The sequence below is a fragment of the Equus caballus genome, chromosome 11, assembly GCF_041296265.1.
Source record: "Equus caballus isolate H_3958 breed thoroughbred chromosome 11, TB-T2T, whole genome shotgun sequence".
In the NCBI taxonomy this organism is placed as follows: domain Eukaryota; kingdom Metazoa; phylum Chordata; class Mammalia; order Perissodactyla; family Equidae; genus Equus; species Equus caballus.
The window spans coordinates 33984413-34007521 of NC_091694.1; the positions used below are offsets into that span (position 1 = coordinate 33984413).

General features: G+C 38.3%; 1 protein-coding gene and 1 non-coding gene across 4 annotated transcripts in view; both read left to right on the forward strand.

Moving 5' to 3' along the window:
* VMP1 (vacuole membrane protein 1) overlaps nt 1-21881 on the forward strand; it is a 125487-nt gene extending 103606 nt beyond the window's left edge. For all 3 annotated transcript variants that reach the window (XM_070227522.1, XM_070227524.1, XM_070227523.1), the window contains 3 exons: nt 672-733; nt 17745-17847; nt 19465-21881. In XM_070227522.1, coding sequence (XP_070083623.1) covers nt 672-733; nt 17745-17847; nt 19465-19608 — 309 coding nt within the window. In that variant the 3' untranslated portion in view covers nt 19609-21881. The remainder of the gene's footprint in view (nt 1-671; nt 734-17744; nt 17848-19464) is intronic.
* MIR21 (microRNA mir-21) lies at nt 20921-20992 on the forward strand. The gene has a single exon (NR_032904.1). It is a non-coding gene; the product is annotated as a microRNA mir-21 (primary transcript).
* Nucleotides 21882-23109: the final 1228 nt, after the last annotated feature.

The following is a 23109-nucleotide window of genomic DNA, read 5'->3' on the forward strand; positions in this document are numbered from 1 at the left end:
AGTAGAGGAAGATGGGCATGGATGTTAGCTCAGAGCCAGTCTTCCTCAGCAAAAAGAGGAGGATTGGCAGTAGTTAGCTCAGGGCTAATCTTCCTCAAAAAAAAAAAAAAAAGACCCAGGTCTGATAAAAGTCCTCAATAACTGTTGATGCCTTTGCTTATACCCTAAGCCTGAAAGTTCAGGCTTATTCAGGATCTGAGAATGGAACTTTCATGATACTTCTATAAAAAACTCTCCATGAAGGACTTACAGTCCTTGCAAGGTCCTCTGGAATACATTTAGCCCAGACCCCTGTCATCAGGCTGATCGGCTTTAATTGCAGTGGTGGGGGCTATATGGGAACCCATGACTTCAGTTGTATACACCATTCTAAGATACATGGAACATGTGGAATGTCCACCCAGTCTTGGGTTTCATGACTCATATTTTCCCCTCAGACGTAGCCATGTGTCCTAGTAAGACTAGAACTGTGCTTAAGGAAAAATATCTTTAAAATAGAAAGTAGGTAGCATTTTTCAGTGAAATGGTGTTTTTTATTTTTATTTTTTAATAATTTTAAAAATTGTGTTTAGGGGCAACACCTCCTCGTTTAGACCATTATCAGAGTTGTGGCTTTATATTGGTTTTTTTGATGAGAGAAATATTTATTTTAACTGGCGTTTTCTTTACAGAAAATCTTCGTTATAATAACATTCAGCAAACACATAGTGGAGCAGATGGTGGCCTTCATTGGGTGAGTAATTCTTTAAGGACTAATATTAATGTCATCACTGTTTGAAGGGGAGGAAATGTATAAGACTTTATTGGGATAGAATTTTTGTGATAGCTCTATTTTTTGAGAAGGAAAAATCTTTTGCCCTGTTATTAAATTGAAAAAGACCTTCTCACCCTACAGTAGGGAAGGATGAAGCTCAGGTTATCCTTGTTTATTTATTTATTTATTTTTAAGATTTTATTTTTCCTTGTTCTCCCCAAAGTCCCCCGGTACATAGTTGTGTATTTTTAGTTGTGGGTCCTTCCAGTCGTGGTATGTGGGATGCTGCCTCAGCATGACCTGATGAGTGGCGCCATGTCCGCGCCCAGGATCTGAACCGGTGAAACCCTGGGCCGCTGAAGCAGAGTGTGCGAACTTAACCACTTGGCCACGGGGCCGGCGCTTATCCTTGTTTATTTTTAAATCAAACATATATCAAGTCATATAATTCTTGATTTAAAAGAACCTTTGGAGTTTGAGACTGTTGCCCCTCCAAAGAAATTCTTTTTATATGAAAGACGGGTGTGTCATCACAGTTTAATGGTGCTTTTGCACAATGCTATGACTTTTAGCTAGAATTGGACGCCAGATACACAGTTGCATTTAATCTAAATACAAATCTTACATAAAATATTAATATTCCATCAAATAAGGCATGATAAGATGGTATAATATTACCAAAATATGTCACTTATGAACCTATTATTTCACTAAAGAAAAATCAGGCCATTTCAAAAGGCTAAACTAACCAAAGCTTTTATTTTTGTGTTTAAAGAAGTGAGTAAGACCAGATTTAAGATATACTTTAAATGATAATGTCACAAATTTGTGGAGTTCATATTGATAAAACAGTAAAAAAAAGACTCATTTTGTTTGGTTAATCAAATTAACTGTCAACTGGAATGTGAATACTGTCAGATATTAAATAAAACTTTTTTTAATGTATGATTTTTTTTTTATCCAGTGTTTACAGATGAGAGGTTTTCCTGTCATTTAATAAATAGTATAACTGCCTAATGGTAGCAAAGTGTTAAGTTGCAGTGCCCTGTATGTAGTTTTAACATAAATCTTTATCTTTCTTTTTTTTATTTATTTTTATTTATTTTTTTTTTTGAGGAAGATTAGTCCTGAGCTAACATCCATGCCCATCTTCCTCAACTTTTTATATGTGGGACACCTATGACAGCATGGCTTGCCAAGCGGTGCCATGTCCACACCCGGGATCCAAACCAGGAAACCCCAGGCCGCCAAAGCGGAATGTGTGAACTTAACCGCTTTGCCACCGGGCCAGCCCCATGAATCTTTATCTTAAAAGCCATTTATAAAAGAAAAGATTTATGAAAATTTTTGCTATTTAAAAAAAATTGCCACTTAGAGGTGAGTTCATGAGTATTAGTTTTATTATTTAAACCATACATTATGTATTATACTTAATCTTTTCTGTATATGATATGTTTTATAATAAAATAGTTTTTTTTAATATTTTCTATTGAAGTTTTAATGTAATAATTGAGGAAAACTATATTCTTGAGAATATACTCAGTGGAGCCAATCATTGGTTTTATCACTTCCTAAACTTCTGATTATAAATGTGGATTGTTGCTTGTGCATTCAAATTTAATTACTCAAGTTTTTTGTTGCCTGAATCCTTACAAATTAAGTGGTTTATAAATTCCCATACATCATATTCAAAAAGAAGGAAGGAATCTTCTTGTCCCTTATTTTTCTTATACAAAGAAGACATTTTATCTGTTCTTAGAGATTACTGTTCCACTTTGAGAGAGTTCTGAAGGACGTATAGTTACCTACCTCTCAAACCCACACATTGTGGGAGTGACTGTGCATGCAACACCCTACATTCTTCCTTTCTCTTTTTCCCATACCGAATGTTTATGGAAGGAAGTTTTTCGGCTACTTCTGCATCCTCACCACTCCCACCTTCTATTTCCCCAGCCTTTGGAGTTTCTAAGAATTTAGATTAGTTAGCTGCCTATCTTATCCACCCACATCTAGCTTCATTCCCTTCCAATCTGTTTGCCATGCTGCAGTTAGTAACTTTAAAAATCTTAATCTGAGCATGTCACCAGCACTGCCCTCATCCCCCAGATCCCCCTCTTCTTGAAACTCTACTTTTTTTCCCCTTTGTTCTTTTTTTTCTTTTTCTTCTTCTTCTTCCTTTTCTTCTCCTCCCCAAAGACCCCGTACCTAGTTCTATATTCTAGTTGTAGGTCCTTCTAGTTGTGGCATGTGGGACGCTGCCTCAGCATGGCTTGATGAGCGGTGCCATGTCCGCGCCCAGAATCCGAACCAGCGAAACCCTGGGCCACTGAAGCGGAACGCACAAGTTTAACCACTCGGCCACGGGCTGGCCCCTTCCCTTTTATTCTTAAGATAATGCTAAAACTCTTTAATATGGTCTATAAAGCTTTGTATGACCTCTCTTTAGTTTTCTCTGCCTGAGTCTCCTACCACTGTCTTTGCTCATGCTTTTCTCTTTGTCTGCTTCATGGTTTCTCAACCTTGGCCCTATTGACATTTTAGGTCAGATAGTTCTTTGTTGTGGGGGAATGTCCTATGCATTTTAAGAGATTTAGCTGAATCCTTGTCCTCTACTCACTATATACCAGTAGTATTTCCCAGTCTTGACAATCAAAAATGTCCCCAGACATTGCCAAATGTCTCATGGCAAGTAAACCCCTACTATCACCACCAACCCCATTGAGAACCACTGGCCTAGATAATGTACTCTAGATTTCAGCTATTGCATTCACAAAATGCCTTCCCTGACAAGGTCAAATACCCTTTCCTAGAGAACTCAGTTCACAGGAGCATGTACTATAAGCACTGACAGTTGTGTTTTTACGTTGATGTGAGAGGGTATATGATTGTTGTCCTTCTGCCACTAACTTCGGTAGCTTCTTACTGGCAGAGACCATGCCTCTGTTTGTTCACTATTGTGTCCGTAGCACCTGGCATTTTGATTGACACATAGCAGGTGCTCGATAAATATCTGGTGAATAAATGAACACATGGTGTCCAAATAAATATCTGGCCAGTAAAAAATTAGCAAATCATTTGTATAGCCCAGATTCTTCTGTTTCTCTGGGCTTTGGAGTTCCTAAGGAGTTATGTTGCTTATCTACGGTAAATAAAGATAAAAATGTCTTTCAAGCTTAGGCCAACATACTAAAGTTAGAATTTCTTTTGTTTTGCAAAATCAGTAGTTTCTTCCCTTTAGTATCTCCTCTAGCACAGACCCTCAAAAAAATCCAGTGATCCTTTCTTCTTAAAGATGGTTTTGCATAAAATTATTCTCAGATATTCAAGACCTACTGGATTCTGATTTTTATTGAATTAGATGGGTGGTGTCATATTTTTTAAACTGTTTTCAAGAGACAGATGTTGGAATGTCCTAACGTCTTCATTTTTTCCCAGCACTGTCCACAGGGATTACTTCATCAACTTCTTTTCTAGATAATATATTAAATAGTATAAATAATCAGACTGGGCAGGTGATAATAATTCTTTATTACCAGATGCCAATTGGTATCTTTTTCATCTTTGTTAAGTAATATCTTGTAATCAGATTCTCCAGTTGAGTTTGACATGATTTGTTTTCCTGCATTTCGAAATAGGAAATGGCTTTTTTTTGGTGAGGAAGATTGTCCCTGAGCTAAAATCTGTGCCAGTCTTCCTCTATTTTGTATGTGGGACGCCGCCATAGCGTGGCTTGATGAGCGCTGTGTAGGTCTGCACCCGGGATCCAAACCCACAAACCCTGGGCCACAGAAGCAGAGCACACAAACTTAACCACTACGCCTCTGGGCCAGCCCCAGGAAATGCTTTTATATACAAGTGTTCAAATGATAATTAATAAATAGACTTGTCAAACATAGGTTGACAGTTAAGTCAAACAAGGAGGATGAATTTTTAGTAGACCGAAATTTATTTCATATCATAATTAATAGCTTAGCAGTTTATTTCAGAAAAGGGAAGGAGAACAGTCAAACTGACTCCTATACCCATTGTTGAGTTGAACTGAAAATACTGCCTGTGGCCTGCTGTAGAAACATTCTCTTTGATTGTTAGTTTTCCCTCTTCACACTGCTAAAACTGGGAATGGTATAGCAAATCATCAAACTAAACTAATAAAGTTTGGAATACAGGTTTCTGAAGGATATTTAAAACCATGTGCCCACAATTAAGGGAGTGATGAATTGCCATGGTAGAGAAAATAAAATAAAAAAAAGACCAAAACAAATCAGCAGCAGTTCAAATTTAAATAAAATTATGAGATACTAAGGCAAGGAAGAATGAAAAATGAATCCAAGAGTAAGGACAGCTAGGGAATGGAATATGAAAGAGCATACTGGCTTTGGACAAAACAAATCTAAGTTTGAATATGAATTCAGCAGCAGGCCAGTTAGTTGACTTCTCTGTGTGTCCACGGCTAGTTGCTGTTCTTTCAAACAATGTATTTTTTTTGAGTAGCATTTCTTCTTCATTTCAGAAGACCACTGATACAACCTTTCCAATTTTCAGTCAAAATGTGAAATGTCCTGCATCAAAAATATTTTACAGTTTAGCCCTGTATCAAAATATTTTACCAGTTTAGCCCTGTATCAAAATATTTTACAGTTTAGTTGACACATACTCATATCAGTGAATTAACATTCCAGGCATGTGGATTTTTAAATGCCTTTTGTCTCAATTTTTATGTTGCCTGTGTTCTCAAAGTCTCATTTTCCAAAGTTTCTACTGACTGTAGATGGAAAGGTAGACTGCTAGGTGACTATTTTGTGTGCTCTCCGGGAAGACTGAGAGAAGACCTCCTTCTCATTAAAGAAAGTACCCATTTCTTTACTCTCTGATCAGTAAAATGCCTTTAACCAGGACAAAGGTTTTCATCAAAGATTATACAAATAATTCTTGTTTTTGTTTTTGTTTTTGTTTTTGAGGAAGATTAGCCCGGAGCTAACTACTGCCAATCCTCCTCTTTTTTGCTGAGGAAGACTGGCCCTGAGCTGACATCCATGCGCATCTTCCTCTACTTTATACGTGGGACGCCTACCACAGCATGGCTTTTGTCAAGCAGTGCCGTGTCTGCACCCGGGATCAAACCGGCGAATCCCGGGCTGCTGAGAAGTGGAACGTGCAAACTTAACCACTGCGCCACCAGGCTGGCCCCATATACAAATAATTCTTGGAGATAACTATTTTTTGAACATAAGGAGTACTTTACCTACAATTATTATTACTGTTTATTTCTAATTGCAGCCCTATATGATGGGTATTTTTCTCCCTTTTATTGATAAGGAAATGGGCTCTGAGTGGTTATAAATAACTCACTTATATTATTTTTTATTTTATTTTCTTAATCTTCATAAAAAGAGTATCATACTGCTGTATATGTAATCCTTTGGGCCTTTTCACTTATTATATTGCTAATATTGTTGTGTTGCTAAAGATTATTCATTTTGACTGCTATATATTATTCCATTGGGTAATTATTCATCCATTCTCCTATTGATGGATGTTTGGAATATTTCCATGTTTTTTGCTGTTTTGAACAATGCTTCTTTTATTTTTTATTTATTTTTTAATTTTTTTTTTTTTTTGAGGAAGATTAGCCCTGAGCTAACTACTGCCAATCCTCCTCTTTTTGCTGAGGAAGACTGGCCCTGAGCTAACATCCATGCCCATCTTCCTCTACTTTATACATGGGACGCCTACCACAGCATGGCTTTTGCCAAGCGGTGCCATGTCCGCATCCAGAATCCGAACCGGTGAACCCCGGGCCACCGAGAAGCGGAATGTGCGCACTTAACTGCTGCGCCACCGGGCAGGCCCCTGAACAATGCTTCTATGAGCATTTCTTAGTGTAAGATCAGTGAACACATAAAAAGAGCCTAAGAGTATAGTGAAAGGGACAACACAGAAGAGGGAAAGGTGAATAAAAGAGAGATTAGACAAGCAAGATAACCCTAAGTTTTAATAACTTAGTTCTGATAAGTTAAGATAGTTTAGTTTTTTCTAGGGCCAGATTTGGGCAAATTCTCACCATAGGTATGCCTATGGCTTGCCAGGCCAGGATGCTCACCGCCTCCCAGGTGGCAGGGAAGGAGTTAGTGTTGACCATTACATCTCCAGTGGTGAGGTTTCATATTAATTTTATACAGATTTGAATGCTCTACTGATGACTAAAGGAAATATCCCTTCCCCAAAGGGCTTCTAGTCTCAATGTAACTATGGAGTGGCCCAGCTGAATATGATCCCCTAAGTATGCCTTTAGCCTGTGGTATTTTTAGTACAGTATGTCATTATGTGACAGTCCTCAGGTCCCAGAGAGACCGTAAGCCTTACCTCCAAAATTTACTGTGATTTTAAGAGTAAATATTTCCCCTCCCTCAACCAGGAATAATTAGTAGATTTATTTTTTGGACTGTTCTGGAAAGTAATCACCAGTGTCATTAGGTTTAGGGAATGGTATCTCTAATATCTATTCCTAGATCAAAGTGTTTGTTTAGTTATATTTGGAAATCTGAACAAATGTAATGAATCAGTTATATATTCTGAGAGAGGTTAGAATACAGATAATAGCCTTGAGAAAAAGCCTTTTGGTTTATGGTATGTTTGGTGGAGGATAGAGAAAAGGTTCTGAAAAAAGATGAGGTGTGTAATGGAGTTTTTCACTTGTTGGTATTCTAGATTGAAATAAGTCAGGGGAGAGATCCAAAGAACCAGGGAACTTTAGAGCTTCAAAGACATTACATTTGTTGCAGTCTTTTTTTAAAATTAAGATTTAAAACTAATTTTTATTTAATTTTAGACTTTCTCCAATGAGAGAGACCTGGACATATTTCTTAAAGAGCATGACCAAATCTAACTTTAAAATCATGATTAAAATGACATGTTCGGTATTCTCACCAAATAGAGGATGAGAATTCCCAGAAAATAAGATTAAGCATATGACTCGTAACAAACCGTATGCAGAACATTGGCTCACTGTCAGGTTGCCAGGGCCTTATTGGAAGACAAAGTCCCCACTTTTACCACACAAGAAAGTTTCCATAACTCAGTCATTGAATTTGGGGGATGGGGTTGGCTGGAGTAGGGACTTTTTACCAGATACAGAATGTTCCGTGCTCTTCTTCGCTGTCTTCTATTTCTGAGTTAACTTGATATTTGACCTCAGAGTCAGACTTGCCTGTGGCAAGAGAGATCATTTTAACCAGTGAGTAATTAAGTGCTTGAATCTTAATGTTTCTTGTTCCTCACTCTAAGACGTGCTCATAATGAGCTGTGTTGGCCTGGGCTTTTTCTTCTACAGAAAGAAGATCTATCCTTTCATTTTAAAATATAAAATGATTCCTGTACTTTATTCTCTTTGACTTTGATCACTGCGAAATGACCAGAAAAAGTTATAGAAGTTTGGAGCACAAATATTTGTATTAACTGAAAAGGATACATAGGTTTTAAGACGCCAGCTGCTGAGGCTCTGTCCTACACACTGATTCTAACATAATCTTCTGCAGTTTAGCTAGAGAACTCCTTCCTTTTCATATCCTCTTCATGTAGTTTATCTTCTCTTTTGACTCTTAACTCTTCTATATATTTTTCTAGATATTGGGAGGAAGGATAGTTAAAAGTTAAAGCAGAAACTCTGGAGTTAGACTGTTAGATGAGAAATGAACATTGTATTAGGAAGTTGCTATTAACCATAATTAGAGCATTTCTGTAGAATGATGAAAACTAAACCCCAATTATATTGCATTATATAGAATTGTTGGGTAAAGGAAAAAGCAGGCCAGGGTCATGCCTGACACATTTTAAGTGTTCTATAAATATTTATTGGCTAAATGAATTCATTCGTTCATAATTGGGGGAGACCTCTGTATATATTTTAGACTGAGGGAAATCTCTGGTAAAAAGCTAGAGATGAAAAATACAAATGAAAAAAAGGAAGGCTGTGGGCTGGAATTTAGCATTTAGTGAGCAGCCACTGTGCCAGATGCTTTACATACATTTTTACTGAAAACTCATAAGGAAACCTCTAAGGTACTGTGACTGTGTAGATGAGGACTAAACACAGAGATGTTAAATTTATATAAATAGTGAGAGATGAAAGAGGGTAGGATCAAATGCCTGAGTGGATTGATCATTCTCTTTAACCACGTCTTCCTTCAGAACTGGAGTGAAGATTCCCAGATCATTTGAGGTAGACAAGAGGGACATTGAGGGCGTGCTGCAGAAGGCAGTGAGGTCATCTGCTTGAAGGTGGAGATTTGGAGAAGCGTGCCAGTTCTAAATGGCTGCTGTGTGAATTTGATAGGGAGTTGTGAATTCTTTCTGTTCAGTCTCCTTGCTGAAGCTACTTATTACTGGTGTTACTTAGAGTGAGAAACCTACTGGGTTTGTACTGCATAAGTGCATTTTTTTCTCTCTTGTTACCCTTGTAGATTGAGTTCATTGAGGGCAGAGATCGTGACTATTTTTTCTTAATTCTCTGCTGCATTTAGCGATTTTTCTGCCTAACGGTTGGAATAACTAGATTGTTCTTAGATGAGATTGAATTCTAATCAATACTGTTACTTTTTTTATCTACTCACCTTCATGCCACTTTGAATGAGCTAAAGTTTCCATGCCATTTCACCTTAAACTTAAAATTCTGCAAACTATTCTTTATTCTTTTTTGTTTGTTTTTGTTTTTTGAGGAAGATTAGCCCTGAGCTAACTGCTGCCAGTCCTCCTCTTTTTGCTGAGGAAGACTGGCCCTGAGCTAACATCCGTGCCCATCTTCCTCTGCTTTATATGTGGGACGCCTACCACAGCATGGTGTGCTAAGCAGTGCCGTGTCTGCACCCGGGATCCAAACCGGTGAACCCCGGGCCGCCGAAGCAGAACGTGGGGACTTAACCACTGTGCCACCGGGCCTGCCATATTCTTTATTCTTGACCTTTGCGTCTGTGCGTCCCTGTTGCTGATTTCATTCTTAGAACTCAGTGGGTCTTCAACCCAGCCACAGATTGATTTGTCACCGTATAAAGCTGCCACCAGCCTGCCATTTTGTATAATTGAAATCAGTTAATTTTTAGTGGAGTTTGGTTTTAGCACTAAGCCAATCACTTTTTCTTGGTTCCTGTAGACCACTCTTGTAGCTGTGGCCTCATTCATTAACATGAATGCCTCCCTGGCTCTTACTGCTCATGTCTGCGTTCTAAAACGAGGTTTTGTTTTCAGAAGCTTCCCTTTAAAGATAGCATATTTCAAAGAGTAGCTGCTAATTATAAGGAGGTCTTACCTCCATTCTGATTCTTATAGACAACAGTTCCAAATATTCAAGAGCAAGGGCAATTGCAAATTCTTTTTTTTGAAAGACGCCTGTGATAAAAATATGCTGTGAGGCAGTAGCAACGATACACCTGACGTTTCTGGATAAAGCAGTGGTCTTCCTTCTACACAGCTGCTAAGAAATGGATGGTGTCATGTTTATAATACCACTTAGCACACAATGGACTAACCTGAGTACAAAAGAGGTTTTGATCATTTGAAAGGGGCACAGATGTGAATGAAATTCAAGATGTTTTAATCCCAGATCCTGTGGTTGAATCACAACGAATTTTAGGCAGTGCCAGAGACCATCAACCCAAACTTGTATATATGAGAAAGCCCTAGATTTTTTAATGTAGTGCATAATTTTCTTTCTGAATTTATTGTCTATTGGGGTACTTTTCCAAGATCCTGGGATGTAAAGGAACTTGGTTTGGGTGGGCTGCCACATTTTAGATCCAAAAGCAAGTAGAATAGATCAGTTACCAATTTTTTTATATAATAGCTTCAAAGGTTCAGATTCTCCATTCAGTTAAATGGGGAAATTAATAACATTTTCATTCCAGTCACACAGGATTACTGGATCCCATTTTTACTAGGTTAAAAATAAGTTGATTTACAGTTAGCACCAGTTCATTTACTCGTCATATTCCTGGGTTAATTAGATATCAATTTGTTTCTCTCTTTTTCTTTTTTCTTTCTCTAATCTCTGAGGACTAGAAGGCTATAAATATGAAGAGGAGCCAGCATGATGTCCTTTGGCTTGTTCAGAAAGATTACGTGATAAACTCCCTCCCTGCCCCCTTCTCCAGAGCATTCTACCTTAGGAGGAAAGACAGTTTCTTTTGGAGGGCAATCTGTCATTGTTGAATCAGGCCAGGAGTCTGAGATCCATTCTGAGTCACTATGAATAGAGCTCTAGTTTTGGTTGGGCCCCAGGGAAACTGGTGGTTAAATACTGTGAGAATCTTTATCAGACAGGAAATGACAACTCATTAAAATACTAACGGTTAAGCCTGTTTAGATCACTGCCCAGGGGGTGGAGAGGAAAATTTAACTCTACAGTGTTTGAGTAAAATGTGCATATTTCTGAAAACAGAATTATTTATAAGATTGTTATCAAGAAAAAGAATTGCTAGTCCATCTTGTTACGGAACTTCTACCATACTGTCATTGCGTCTTTTTTACAGAAGACAGATGAGCATGTAACGGGGGTGGGGTGGGGAGGGACCTTTATTTCTTCCCTGAAAATATACCCTACTAGTACCTTAATTGTAAAATTCAGTCTCTTCAGGAGAAGAGTCTGCTGACTTCACTATAGAAGGGGACCATTTTCTATTTGGGGCTCTACTCCTATGCTCCTGGGCCAAATCGCAGTTGGTAGAAGAATTCTCTGGAGTCAGAGGATAAATTGGATTTATTGATTTACATACAGTGACCCTCACTCAATCAAGAAAATTCCAAAGACCGTGATATTCATTTGAAACATAATTCTAAGTTTTAATTGCGGGCACAGGGTTTCAATCTCTTGAGGTTTAGCTATCCAGATCCTTAAAAACCCTCTTTATAGTGGCTCATTATAAGGGTGAGCGAAAAAGAGACATCCAGTCTTCATCTTTATAGAAGTAGTTTTTTTTTTTCTCTGAAACATTACCTAACTGTCTGCACTGAGTTGGTCTGTTAGCTAAACTTTAAGATATTTTTTACCTTTTGGGAACAAGGTATAACATTTGTATCCCTTGCAGGTTAGCTTCACAGTCTAAACGAGTAGTCTGTATCATGGGAGTAGGACTAAAATAATAGAACTTCTATTTGTATTTATTTTCCTCTTTGTTGTTTTCCTTTCTGTGTATTTCTTGTAATGTATGTAACATTATGGTAGCACATATATATAAAACTTATATGGCTATACATACATGGAAGATATAGGTTGCCATCAGTCTGACTGACACTCCCTCAACCCATGTCAGAAGATCACATATCACGGATTACAAACACAGGCTGGGGGAAGAGTGGGAGTTGCAAATACAAAAGGGGCTTACAGTGGGCATGTTGCAATTTATTGGGTTTTTTTCTATGCCCCATTAATAAGATTTACAGCTTATAATTCCTAGTTTTAACTAAACTAACCCTCACAAAACAGACAAGTGGCTTTAAAAAGTTCTTATAAAGAAACAGTAGAAGTAAGGTAATACTAATAATGCACTTACAAGGAACAGCAAAAAAGGTTGCAGCCTTGCCGTTTCACCCGTTCCTAGTACATGCCGATGGAAGTCAGCCAAAAATTAGAAATCATCAGTCTTAATAAAGGACGTGTATAATATGCCTTGAAATGTTCACTAATGATAGCATGAAAACCATCACCCATTAGGAAGACATTTAAAGTAGCAATTTTCTAAATTTTTAAAATGTCATCTTTATTTTATCCTTTTTAATTTGTGTTTACATTTTACTATTTGCATAGGTAATATATACATATATCAAAAATGTTTGCAAACCGTTGGTCAAGCTCCCCTGCCCTTACAAGCCGCTTTTGTTGCTATCGAAAAGTACCAGTCATCAGTAGTCTACTTCAAAGATCTCTGTTATGCTTTCTGAATTATAGCAGCAGTAGATTTTAACCCCTTCTTTTCCTTTTCTTTTAATACTACCCCTGACCTGAATCTTATTCTAAAAACATTTTCTCCTATTTATAAGCCTTCAGAAGTTTGACTAATGACACCCTGAGAATGTTAATTTAAACAAACAGTGAAACAAAGGTAAAAAACTATTGTGCCCAACTTTTTTGTAAGAAAGATAAAGGCTTGTTACACTATAGCCTTCCTAGGAATCCATGTCAAACAGTATGTTTTCAGGAAAGCCAGTGTAACCTACATGATCATAATACTAAGATCCTCAAAAAAGTGGTTAAGAAAGAAGCAGAACCTATATTAAATAAAGCATTTACTTTTTTAATACCTTTTTAATTCCCTTAGGCATTTCAACTGCTTAACCTTTATATAGGCCCCGTGTAAATAGGGCTAAACAACAAGACTAACTGATTTTTCTTTTTGAGTTCATGTTATTTCTTTGTTATTAAGCACTGTGCCCCAGTTTTTTGATGGCACATAGTAACAAAAAACATGCACTTGGCTCGAAAAACCTAAACAAACGGGAAAATTTCAGGTCTTCTAATAGCAAGTCTTAGTTTGATGACTATCTCCATGATGGAGAAGAAATTCAAAGTAAATCAGATGGTGATATTTTAATATCTGGTGAACCAGTTTGAGAGAACTTGAAAGGAGTCCCTTGAAACCAGGAGTAATAATGACCAATGAGTTTTTGGAATGGGTGTATGCTCAGGACTAACCAACAAATGAAAACTTAAGCAGAAAACTGGAGTAATCACACCACCCACTCCCTGTGCGCCCCCTGCCAATTGTGACGCTTCCTCTGGAAGATTTTCTGGCTTTTGTGGGTGGAGAGAATAATGCAGACCTTTATTTATAATGAGTCAATATGGGGAGAGCTTAAAATATAGATTTCTTCTCAGATAAGTGATTTCCAGAAGCAGAGTCACATATGTATTAAAAACTATAGAAAAATAATAGGTTTTGTTTGCATATTGGTCAGGGCCCTTGACAGAATTTTGCAAAGAAGTTCGTCTTGTTTCTGTTTTAACACCTATTTAGGTATGTAAGCATGGTAAAATATTGTTCTCATGAAACCACTTTTGAGCTCTGGGTGAGTTTGGACTTTTGTGTTTTCTTCTTTACTTTTTTTCCCCTCTTTTGTTTGCATTTTCTGAGGGGTTTTTTTTTTCCCTTAATTAGAATCAGTAACAAAAATTCAAAAATCGCCATGAGAATAATTTGTTGGAAATTTGTTTTCTAATGAGTTACATTGTCTGAAAAGTGTTTCTGTGTGCCAAGAAAATAAATATCAAGCTATTACCATCCACATTGCTTTTTCTACCCACCATGTTGAACTACAGCAAGGAAAAGCAGATGAGATCAATTTTTGTTTTTTTCTATTTTGTTTTTCTTTATTTAAGGCTTTCTCACCGAAAATGGCTATTTACAAGGCTAGTTTAAGCATATTTAAGTCCAACAGTTGACTGAAAAATAGTTCTCTCTGTGTTCGTTCTCCTCCCACTTAATGTTCTTGTGTATTACAAAACTGTAATACTTTGAACTTAATCAGCTTCTAATGGCAGATGGAGGACTTTACCCGCTCACTATGGGTTGAGATGAGAGTCCTTAGCCAGGTGCACAGGGTACTCCGAATTAAATGGCTTTCAGAGAATGGCATTTAAGCTATTTCCTAAGCCAACTATAAAAAGCCACTGAACTGTAATGTACGTTATTCCTCTTTCCCCTCCCCCCCCAGTGTATGTACCTTAAATTAATCTTAAATGTCAGAATGGACACTTCTGTCTGCTGCTTGAAAATAACTTGAGGGATGAGGTTGTGGGCTGGTATTATTGTTTGCCTTAAATGCATGTTAAGAGTGACAGCTGTAATTTCAATTTTTATCTAGTCCATTGCTGAAATAGCTTTAATGGTAATTAAGAAAACTCTAGTATAAGAGTGCTTTGTATAAGCGGAGGCATCTGTGGCCTAAATCATTGTTTCTAGAGATAGGGAAATGAAAATAAAACTAAAATTTAGATGAATATATAAAAAAGATTAGAGGGTCTGACAAATAATTGGTTATATAACAATAGCTAGAATTCAAATATATTAACTTTATTAGATTTATTCATATCATGTGGCTTTTGTTCATGGTAGTTTAGGTTAATATATTGCTATAACTTTTAACTTCTCTATTTTCAACTGTTTTCCTAGTCTCTTATGAGAAACTACATAAAGCCATCTCCCATCCCACCACCAAAAACTCTCCACAGCATGCAGTAACTCCACAGCATCTGGAAAGATTGCTCTCAGCATTAGCACAGACAGTTCTTGGAGAGTTGCACATGGTGTAAATGTGTGGCCACGTCTATTCTCTACCAGCCAAAGCGTAGCTATTAAGAGACTTAAAATGGCAAGTCGTTTCTCTCTTCAGGTTATTTTGAAGGAGGTCTAGAATGATTGTCGCCACTCTCTTCCTCATTGCCCTCAACAACAACAAAGTAGAACCTTTCTAACAGATGGGTCTCGGTCCCTAATTTTCTCTTTAAATAATGGCTTGACCCTGGGGCCCAAGAATGATTTGAGGGAAACTATAAGCCATGTTTCTGCTCAACTCCAGTCAGAAGTTAGAGGTCTGAAGAAAGAACAAGACTCATATAATGGAATCCACCTCTTGGAGTGGGACATCAAAAAGGGAATTTTCAAGTCATTTCTTGTATGACCCAGCTGTCCAAATTAACATACAATATTCCAGCCTTTCTAAATAAAAGTTTTTTTAACCTTCAAAAAAAATAATGGTTTGACTGTCGCTATCCTTAGGAGTTTAAGATGATGACATAGGGTATTGTCATTAAGGGTGAATGAATCAATTTCTGAAGTAAAGTTCTTATAAATCTGCAGTCCTCAAAGCCTGTCTTTTTGCAGCTGTGTTTTACTGAAACTGTGTTTTTATACTTATGTAGTGTATTTCAAGTGTAAATGGATGAGCTATTTGCATGCCCTTATGCGTTATAGTAGGAACTACCTAAGGAAAATTTCTCTTCTAAAGAGAAAGTTTGTACTATTCTTGCCCCTTTGTAGTCAGAGTCATTACTGATAAACAGCAGCATAGCTCAGACACAGCTCTTCTGGTTTAGCCCACTAATGTCAGGCAACTTAAAAGTCAGTGAGGGGCAGGCCCGGTGGTGCAGCAGTTAGGTACGCATGTTCCACTTCAGCGGCCTGGGGTTGGCCAGTTCAGATCCCAGGTGCGGACCTACGCACTGCTTGTCAAGCCAGTAGGCATCCCACATATAAAGTAGAGGAAAATAGGCACGGATATTAGCTCAGGGCCAGTCTTCCTCAGCAAAAAGAGAAGGATTGGTGGCAGATGTTAGCTCAGGGCTAATCTTCCTCAAAAAAAAAATATGTCAATGAGAGAGAGAGGCTGAGACTGTAGGTTAAGAGACTTCACCCTTCTCCATCTTTAATGTCTGTCATCTGGGTCTTCTGGTCTAATCAGTGCAGCCACTGCCTCTACTACTTATGTCTACTCAAGGCTTTTCACCTACCCTTCAGTATTCATTAAAGGAACTTTTTAACACCTTCACTGCACACTGATCTCTCATTTCTCCCTCCATTTCCTTTGAAATATACCTTCTGAAGCAAAAAATTTAGTATTGATTTGTAAATTCTTTTGTTCACAAATCAGTTCATGTGTTTGTGTGTTTTGAATTCTCATAGGGATTTTAAGTTCCTTGTAGGCATGGGCTGTTTTATAGTTGTCCCACCCCCCACCCCCCCCCCCCAATAGCACTGATTACAATGTTGGACCCAAAACAAGGACTCCATTAGGTGTTTGGTGGTTGATAGTTAAAAGGATCAAAGAAAAGTGTCAGCCAAGAGTTATGTATTGCTAGCCTCTGGTAAATATAGTAGCAAAAAACTTCTCTTTCTCTACTCCTCTGCTTTTTATTACAGAAAGCAGCAACTAAATTGTTCTAGAAAAGAGGAGGTAAAGTTAATACTTAAAAGGGAAAGCATTAGGCACTGTTACAAATACATATCGAAATACCTTTTGCTGGCCCCAGGAAAGAGATTGGGCTCATTTATTTTAGCCCTCTTATGACAGATGAGAAAATAAAAGGGTACAGAAAATAGAATGTTTGATTTTCGAAGTTGCCCCAAGTTACCATTTTAAAAAACGCCTGCAAGCATTTCTAAAACGGGAGCCTGGTAGCTGCAGTTGCCAAACCGGTTTAGCAGCACCGCCTCTATGTATTCTGGGTGAGAGGGAGCTCCGAGTACATAAACTTATCAGAGATCACTATCCCAATCATCTCGGAACAAGTTGTTTAGTAATGTACTGTAGTTTCTGTGCAAGCCATCCGCCATAAACCACGAAGTGATTCAAGGTTCACAGTTCCTTCTTTGTTCCTTTGTTAATCACTGACTTCTGACCAGTGGGAGGTGCCTCCCAAATTTGCTAATGCATTCTTTTTGGATAAGGATGACGCACAGATTGTCCTAATAAGGACTTAGATTGAGAAAGGACCGCCCCCTCTGAGAAGATGGGACAAGTCAGGGAGAGGGCGGGCAGTTTCTTTTTCAACTAGGGATGACACAAGCATAAGTCATTTCCTTATTAATCGGTTCAAACCAGTTCTTACAGGAACTGGTGGTGATAAATGTGGGGCTTCTCAGAAGTCATTCATTTTATTCTCTGTACACCAGTGTGCTGCATTAGCTGAGCTGGCCTCACTCTGAGGACGAACTCTTCTGCTGGAAGGGGCTCCGCTCCTAGTTTCTTCCAAACCTATTGGTGGGAGAGATTTTTCTCCTTTAAGGAGATGAATTTTATTACTAAAACTCCATTAAAGGATGAATTTTTATTCACTAAAAAGAGTCCACAGGATTTCGCCAGCTTTGCTGATTGTTACATTTTTTTCTTCTTTCTATGCGGTCATTGCTTTTTTAGTCCAGGCGGTAAGTGGATTTTTCTTTAACATTTTTCTTGCTTTTCTTCCCAACTGTATCTTTTTCCTTGGGTTGCTGTACCCTGCTTCCAGTGCTGTCCCCGGCATAGGTCCGTCTTTACAGAAGCCATTCCAAGAATACCTGGAGGCCCAGCGGCAGAAGCTTCACCACAAAAGTGAAATGGGCACGCCACAGGTGAGACTTCACTTGGTTTTCCTTTGTTCCCCACCCCCACAGTTTCAGGCTGAAATTAATGTTCACCGCACTCACTGGCATTTTTAGGCAAATAGAGTGAGGTTTGTCTGTCAGTCTTCCTTAACAGAAGTTGAGGCTCTGTTTAGTCCCTACTGGGAAATTTGTCTTTGTCTAAATAAGAAAATATAATTTCTTTTTTTTTTTTTTTTGAGGAAGATTAGCCTTGAGCTAACTACTGCCAATCCTCCTCTTTTTGCTGAGGAAGACTGAGCTAACATCCATGACCATCTTCCTCTACTTTATACGTGGGACACCTACCACAGCATGGCTTTTGCCAAGCGGTGCCATGTCCACACCCGGGATCCGAACCGGTTACCCTAGGCCACCGAAGCGGAACGTGCACACTTAACCACTGAGCCACCGTGCCGGCCCCTATAATTTCTGTTTTGTACATCTTCTCCCCAAAACAAGGGTAGGACTAAGGGAAAATAATAGGTCTTTTATGTAGGATGAGTTAGTGACTTAATCTTAAATGATTTATTAACAGGTATACTTCCCAAGTCGATTAAAAAGTTAAAATTTATAGCATAACAAAGTATTGGACTTACTGAAGTCACTTGAATATTTCCCTTGATTTTTGCTCCATTTTTCTTTTTACAGGTGGGAAAAAAATTTTTTTTTAAATCAAGGCTCTTAACGTAGCTGAACTTAAAAACTTAAACTAAGCCTGTCTTTTCTGTAAACAGTTCTGTGGCAAAGGGAAATGACTAGAAGAGCATGAGTAAGCAATAACTTGAAGTGGGAGTCTTGAAGGAAGTATGGTTGAGTTTCTTTTGCGATTTTTTTTTCGATGGTTTTATACTCCTTATGTGGCCCTTTGCTGCCCTCAGTTGACCAATCATGACTTGAGAAATAGATAGCATTTATATTTTAAAAGTCGCTCCCAATACTGGAACAAGAATATATAGCGCTCTCACTCGCGCTCTTTTTTTTTTTTCTTTTTTGAGGAAGAGTGGCCCTGAGCTAACATCTGTTGCCAATCTTCCTCTTTTTTTTTTTTCTCTCCCCAAAGCACCAGTACATAGTCGTTCATTCTAGTTGCAAGTCATCCTCGTTCTTCTATGTGGGATGCTGCCACAGTGTGGCTTGACAAGTGGTGTGTAGGTCTGCACCCAGTCTCCAAACCTGCGAACCCTGGGCCGCCAACGCAGAGCGTGTGAACTTAACCAGTTGACCATGGGGCCAGCCCCTATGGCTCTCTCTTGACACTACTCTCTACAAGTCTATGGCAACTTCAGATAGTAGAATTTAATCAAAAACTTTATTCTTCCATAGTAAAAGACGAAATGACCTCACACTTGTCCCATTCTAAAACTGTGAATCAACATTCACTTTATATCTAACAAAGTGAAATCTTAATAACTGGGTGTAAAAAGGCCTGAATATAGATTTCAAGGTAGCTGGAGATGCAAGATTTTTCATTTTTCATTGTTTAGGCTTTATAGGTTATAAACTCCACGTTCTTATCATTTTCCTTCAGACACTGTAGATAATTCCCTTTTTACTACTGAGCTGATGCAGCATTTCTCGTGGATTGTTCTGCATTTATTCCTGCAGGGAGAAAACTGGTTGTCCTGGCTGTTTGAGAAGTTGGTGGTTGTCATGGTGTGTTACTTCATCCTGTCCATCATTAACTCCATGGCACAAAGTTATGCCAAACGAATCCAGCAGCGGTTGAACTCAGAGGAGAAAACTAAATAAGCAGAAAAGGTCTAACGGCAGAAATGAGAATGGATGGGTTCTGCCTTGAATTGGGAGGACTCCAAACCAGGAAGGAAAATTCCCTTTTCCAACCTGTGTCAATTTTAATTCCTTTTTTCCTGAAAGCAGTTTAGTCCCTGTTTTGCACTGACATACTTCCTTTGTGTGTTAAGGTAAGGTGTCCACCCTCAATTCAGCCCAAGTTGCGTTATATTAGGGTGGAATGTGATGTTCAGCAGCAAACTTGACGGAAACTGGCCTCTCTTTGTTACTTTCAAAGGCCCACATGGCACAGTTAAATAATTCCGACACCAAAAAAAAGTTCCTGAGTATGTTAAATATGTCAAGCTTTTCAGGCTTGTCACAAATGACTGCTTTGTTTTTCTAAGTCATCAGAATGTATGTAAATTATACTAGATTGGATAACAGTCTTGCATGTCTATCATGGTAAAATTTACTATGCCATCCTGCCCCACCCTTCCTCTCCCACCTTCAAAAAAGGCCATTTTAGAATGCATTGCACACCCTCTTGGGAAACTGATCTTTAAATTTTAAGACAGTATAAGGAAAAGCTGGTTGGTGCCTCATGAATGAGTTGACACCATTTTTTATTCTGTATATTTAGAATGAAGTCATGAAAAAACTTTATAAAGACATCTTGATCATTCCAAAATTGTGTCCGTTTTATTGAGCGTTTTTTTACTTTCTTCTGGCTTCTACCAACTAATGGCAGCCTTGTCAAGTCCGCCTGCAACCATAATCCCTTAAGCCTTCATTTATTCACGTGAAAGCCGCCAGCAAGGCATTTTTTTGTTAGGCTGGAATTGGGCAGCTAATTAAAACACTGCTGAAATGACATCTTAGGGATTGGTGTAGCAAGGGAATTTCTTGGTTTGTGAAAACAGAAGAAATGATAGTATACAAATCAAAGGATACTGAAGAGAGAAATGACTTTCTTTTTAAACCACACTTGTTCATCTCTTAATTTTAGCTCAGCTACATGTGCTCTGGTTTTAACAGACAGAAATTTACTTTGATAAGTAACCTGATTTTCTTCTAGTAAATGTTTTGTTCTTAGGTGATTTTTCCTTTGGGGTGTTTCTGGTTGAACTTGGTTGTTCCGTTTTGCTTGGGAGGAAAAATGAAGAGTTTCACTTTTTTCCTTTAGGAAAATTGGTACTGACAGCATGTTGAGAATAGGCTTGGGTTTAAATCTCAACAGGCCAGAAATGCCTGATTTGTTTCATCAAATCCTGCCTAAATGTCTGCTTGTTTTGCCTCCCGTCGTGACATCTCCATGGCTGTACCACCTTGTCGGGTAGCTTATCAGACTGATGTTGACTGTTGAATCTCATGGCAACAGCAGTCGATGGGCTGTCTGACATTTTGGTATCTTTCATCTGACCATCCATATCAAATATGCCCATTCAAACATTACCCAGCATCATGGTTTATGATCAGGAACTCCGGTCCTTATGTCTAGTAGCATTTTGAATCCTTTATGCCATGATAGTGCCGCAGTATCGAGAGGATTTTATGGAGAATTGGAATAGTCTCCATGACCACAGCTAAATAAAGGACAAGCAGCCTGTCTTGGGGTTTTGAAAAGGTTATTCTTAACAATCTTTTTTTTTTCCTACCCAGGGACTTTCTGACAGTATGACTGTTACCTTACTTGAAAAGCAGTACCCAATTGCTTTATTATTTTAAATAGATTCACATTAACCAACATAATTTTTTAGATTGTTTAGGATTAGCCTGAGTTTCTAAGTCAGCTTCCAGCTGTGTTTCATCTCCTTCACCTGCATTTTATTTGGTGTTTGTCTGAAGGAAAGAGGAAAGCAAATGTGAATTGTACTATTTGTACTAATCTTTGGAATTTATTGGTAAATTTATTTCAGGATAGGGTATCAGAAAAAGAAAAACTTTGTTTCTTAGACTGAAGGTCTAACTGATTAATAATTTGACTTATAAGCATGGTTTGTTCACTCCTTCAAATGAATTTACTTTGAAAACAAATGAAGAGCTGCTCTCCTTCTTTCCTCCACTAAGCAGATGATCCTGCTGGATTCCCGCTGGAGCAGTGCTACCCTCTGTTCCGGTGATTGGTTTGTTCCTTTCTTGTATCCCCCAAAGTGGACACAAACAACTACACGATCCCAGAGACATATCTAGTTAATTCCAGCTGACGAGAGACCAGAAAATTTGTAAATGGATGGTTTGATATTACTGCAAATAAAAAAAGGGCCTGGGAATTCTGATTGCATCTCTAATTTGTGTCAGTCTCGTTTTATGCCTTAAATATATACAGTGCTTTATGTCACAACTCAGTGACTGTCAAGCAGTACAGTACAATACATCAGCAGTTTAGACACAAGTTCTGAGGAGCAGCTCCCTAAAACAATTATCATAATGTGGAAACATGTGCAGTGTTTTCTGTGTATACACGTAATCTGGAGTGTGGGGCTTGGAAGAAAGGGAGATTTTTACTTTTATTTGGATAATGGCCACTATTCCCATCCTCTAAAAATCCAGAAAAAGATAAGACTGGATGGAATTCAGCTAGTTGATTCAGTGCACGCAGTAGCGAGTGCTCCCGTCTAAAGCAGCTCAGCCACGTTCCCAGCGTGCTCTGCTGTCTGTAGCTTTAGGAGGACAGCAGGAGGCTTATCTACTAGTCACTGACAGTCTCACTGAGTATAAATAATTCAGTAAGCTAAATAAAATAACACATTGCCCTCTTGTACCCTCTGAGGGATTGTGTTTTGAATGACCCGTGTGTAAAGAGCTCAGAGAAGTTCTCAAAATTTTCGTGTCAAAAAGCCTTTCCGTATATTTTGAAACCCACTTGTGCAAGTAGTTTTAGGTTTCTATCTCTAACATATGTGACCTCGAGAAAGTTTTTAACTCTGAGCCTAGATTTCATGTATAAAAAGACAGATGGCCAGGTTGTCCTAGGGATTAAATAGGATAAAATGTAAAGTACTACCATAAATGTTAGTATTTTCCCAGTTTTCAATTCATCTAAAACTGAAAGCACTTGATACACATGCAAGAATTTTACAACACTGCATTTACTCCAAAAATAAAAATACATTTTAAAATGCTGTCAGTATTTACGTCCTTGTTTTGGAGTAGATACACTCTGTCTAAAGTGAAAACAAATCCAAGATACAAATTAATAAAGAGAAAAGCAGAAAGTAATGGACTAAGGACTTGATTAATGAGACCAAAACTTTTTTTTCTTTTTGGCTGCTTTTCCTCCCCAAATCCCCCCAGTACATAGCTGTATATTTTAGTTGTGGGTCCTTCTAGTTGTGGCATGTGGGACGCTGCCTCAGTGTGGCCTGACAAGCAGTGCCATGTCCGTGCCCAGGATCCGAACCAGCAAAACCCCGGGCCACCAAAGCGGAGCATGCAAACTTAACCACTCGGCCACGGGGCCAGCCGCCCAAAACCTTTTTAAATCTAAAAATAATTCTCCAACTAGCCTACTTAAGG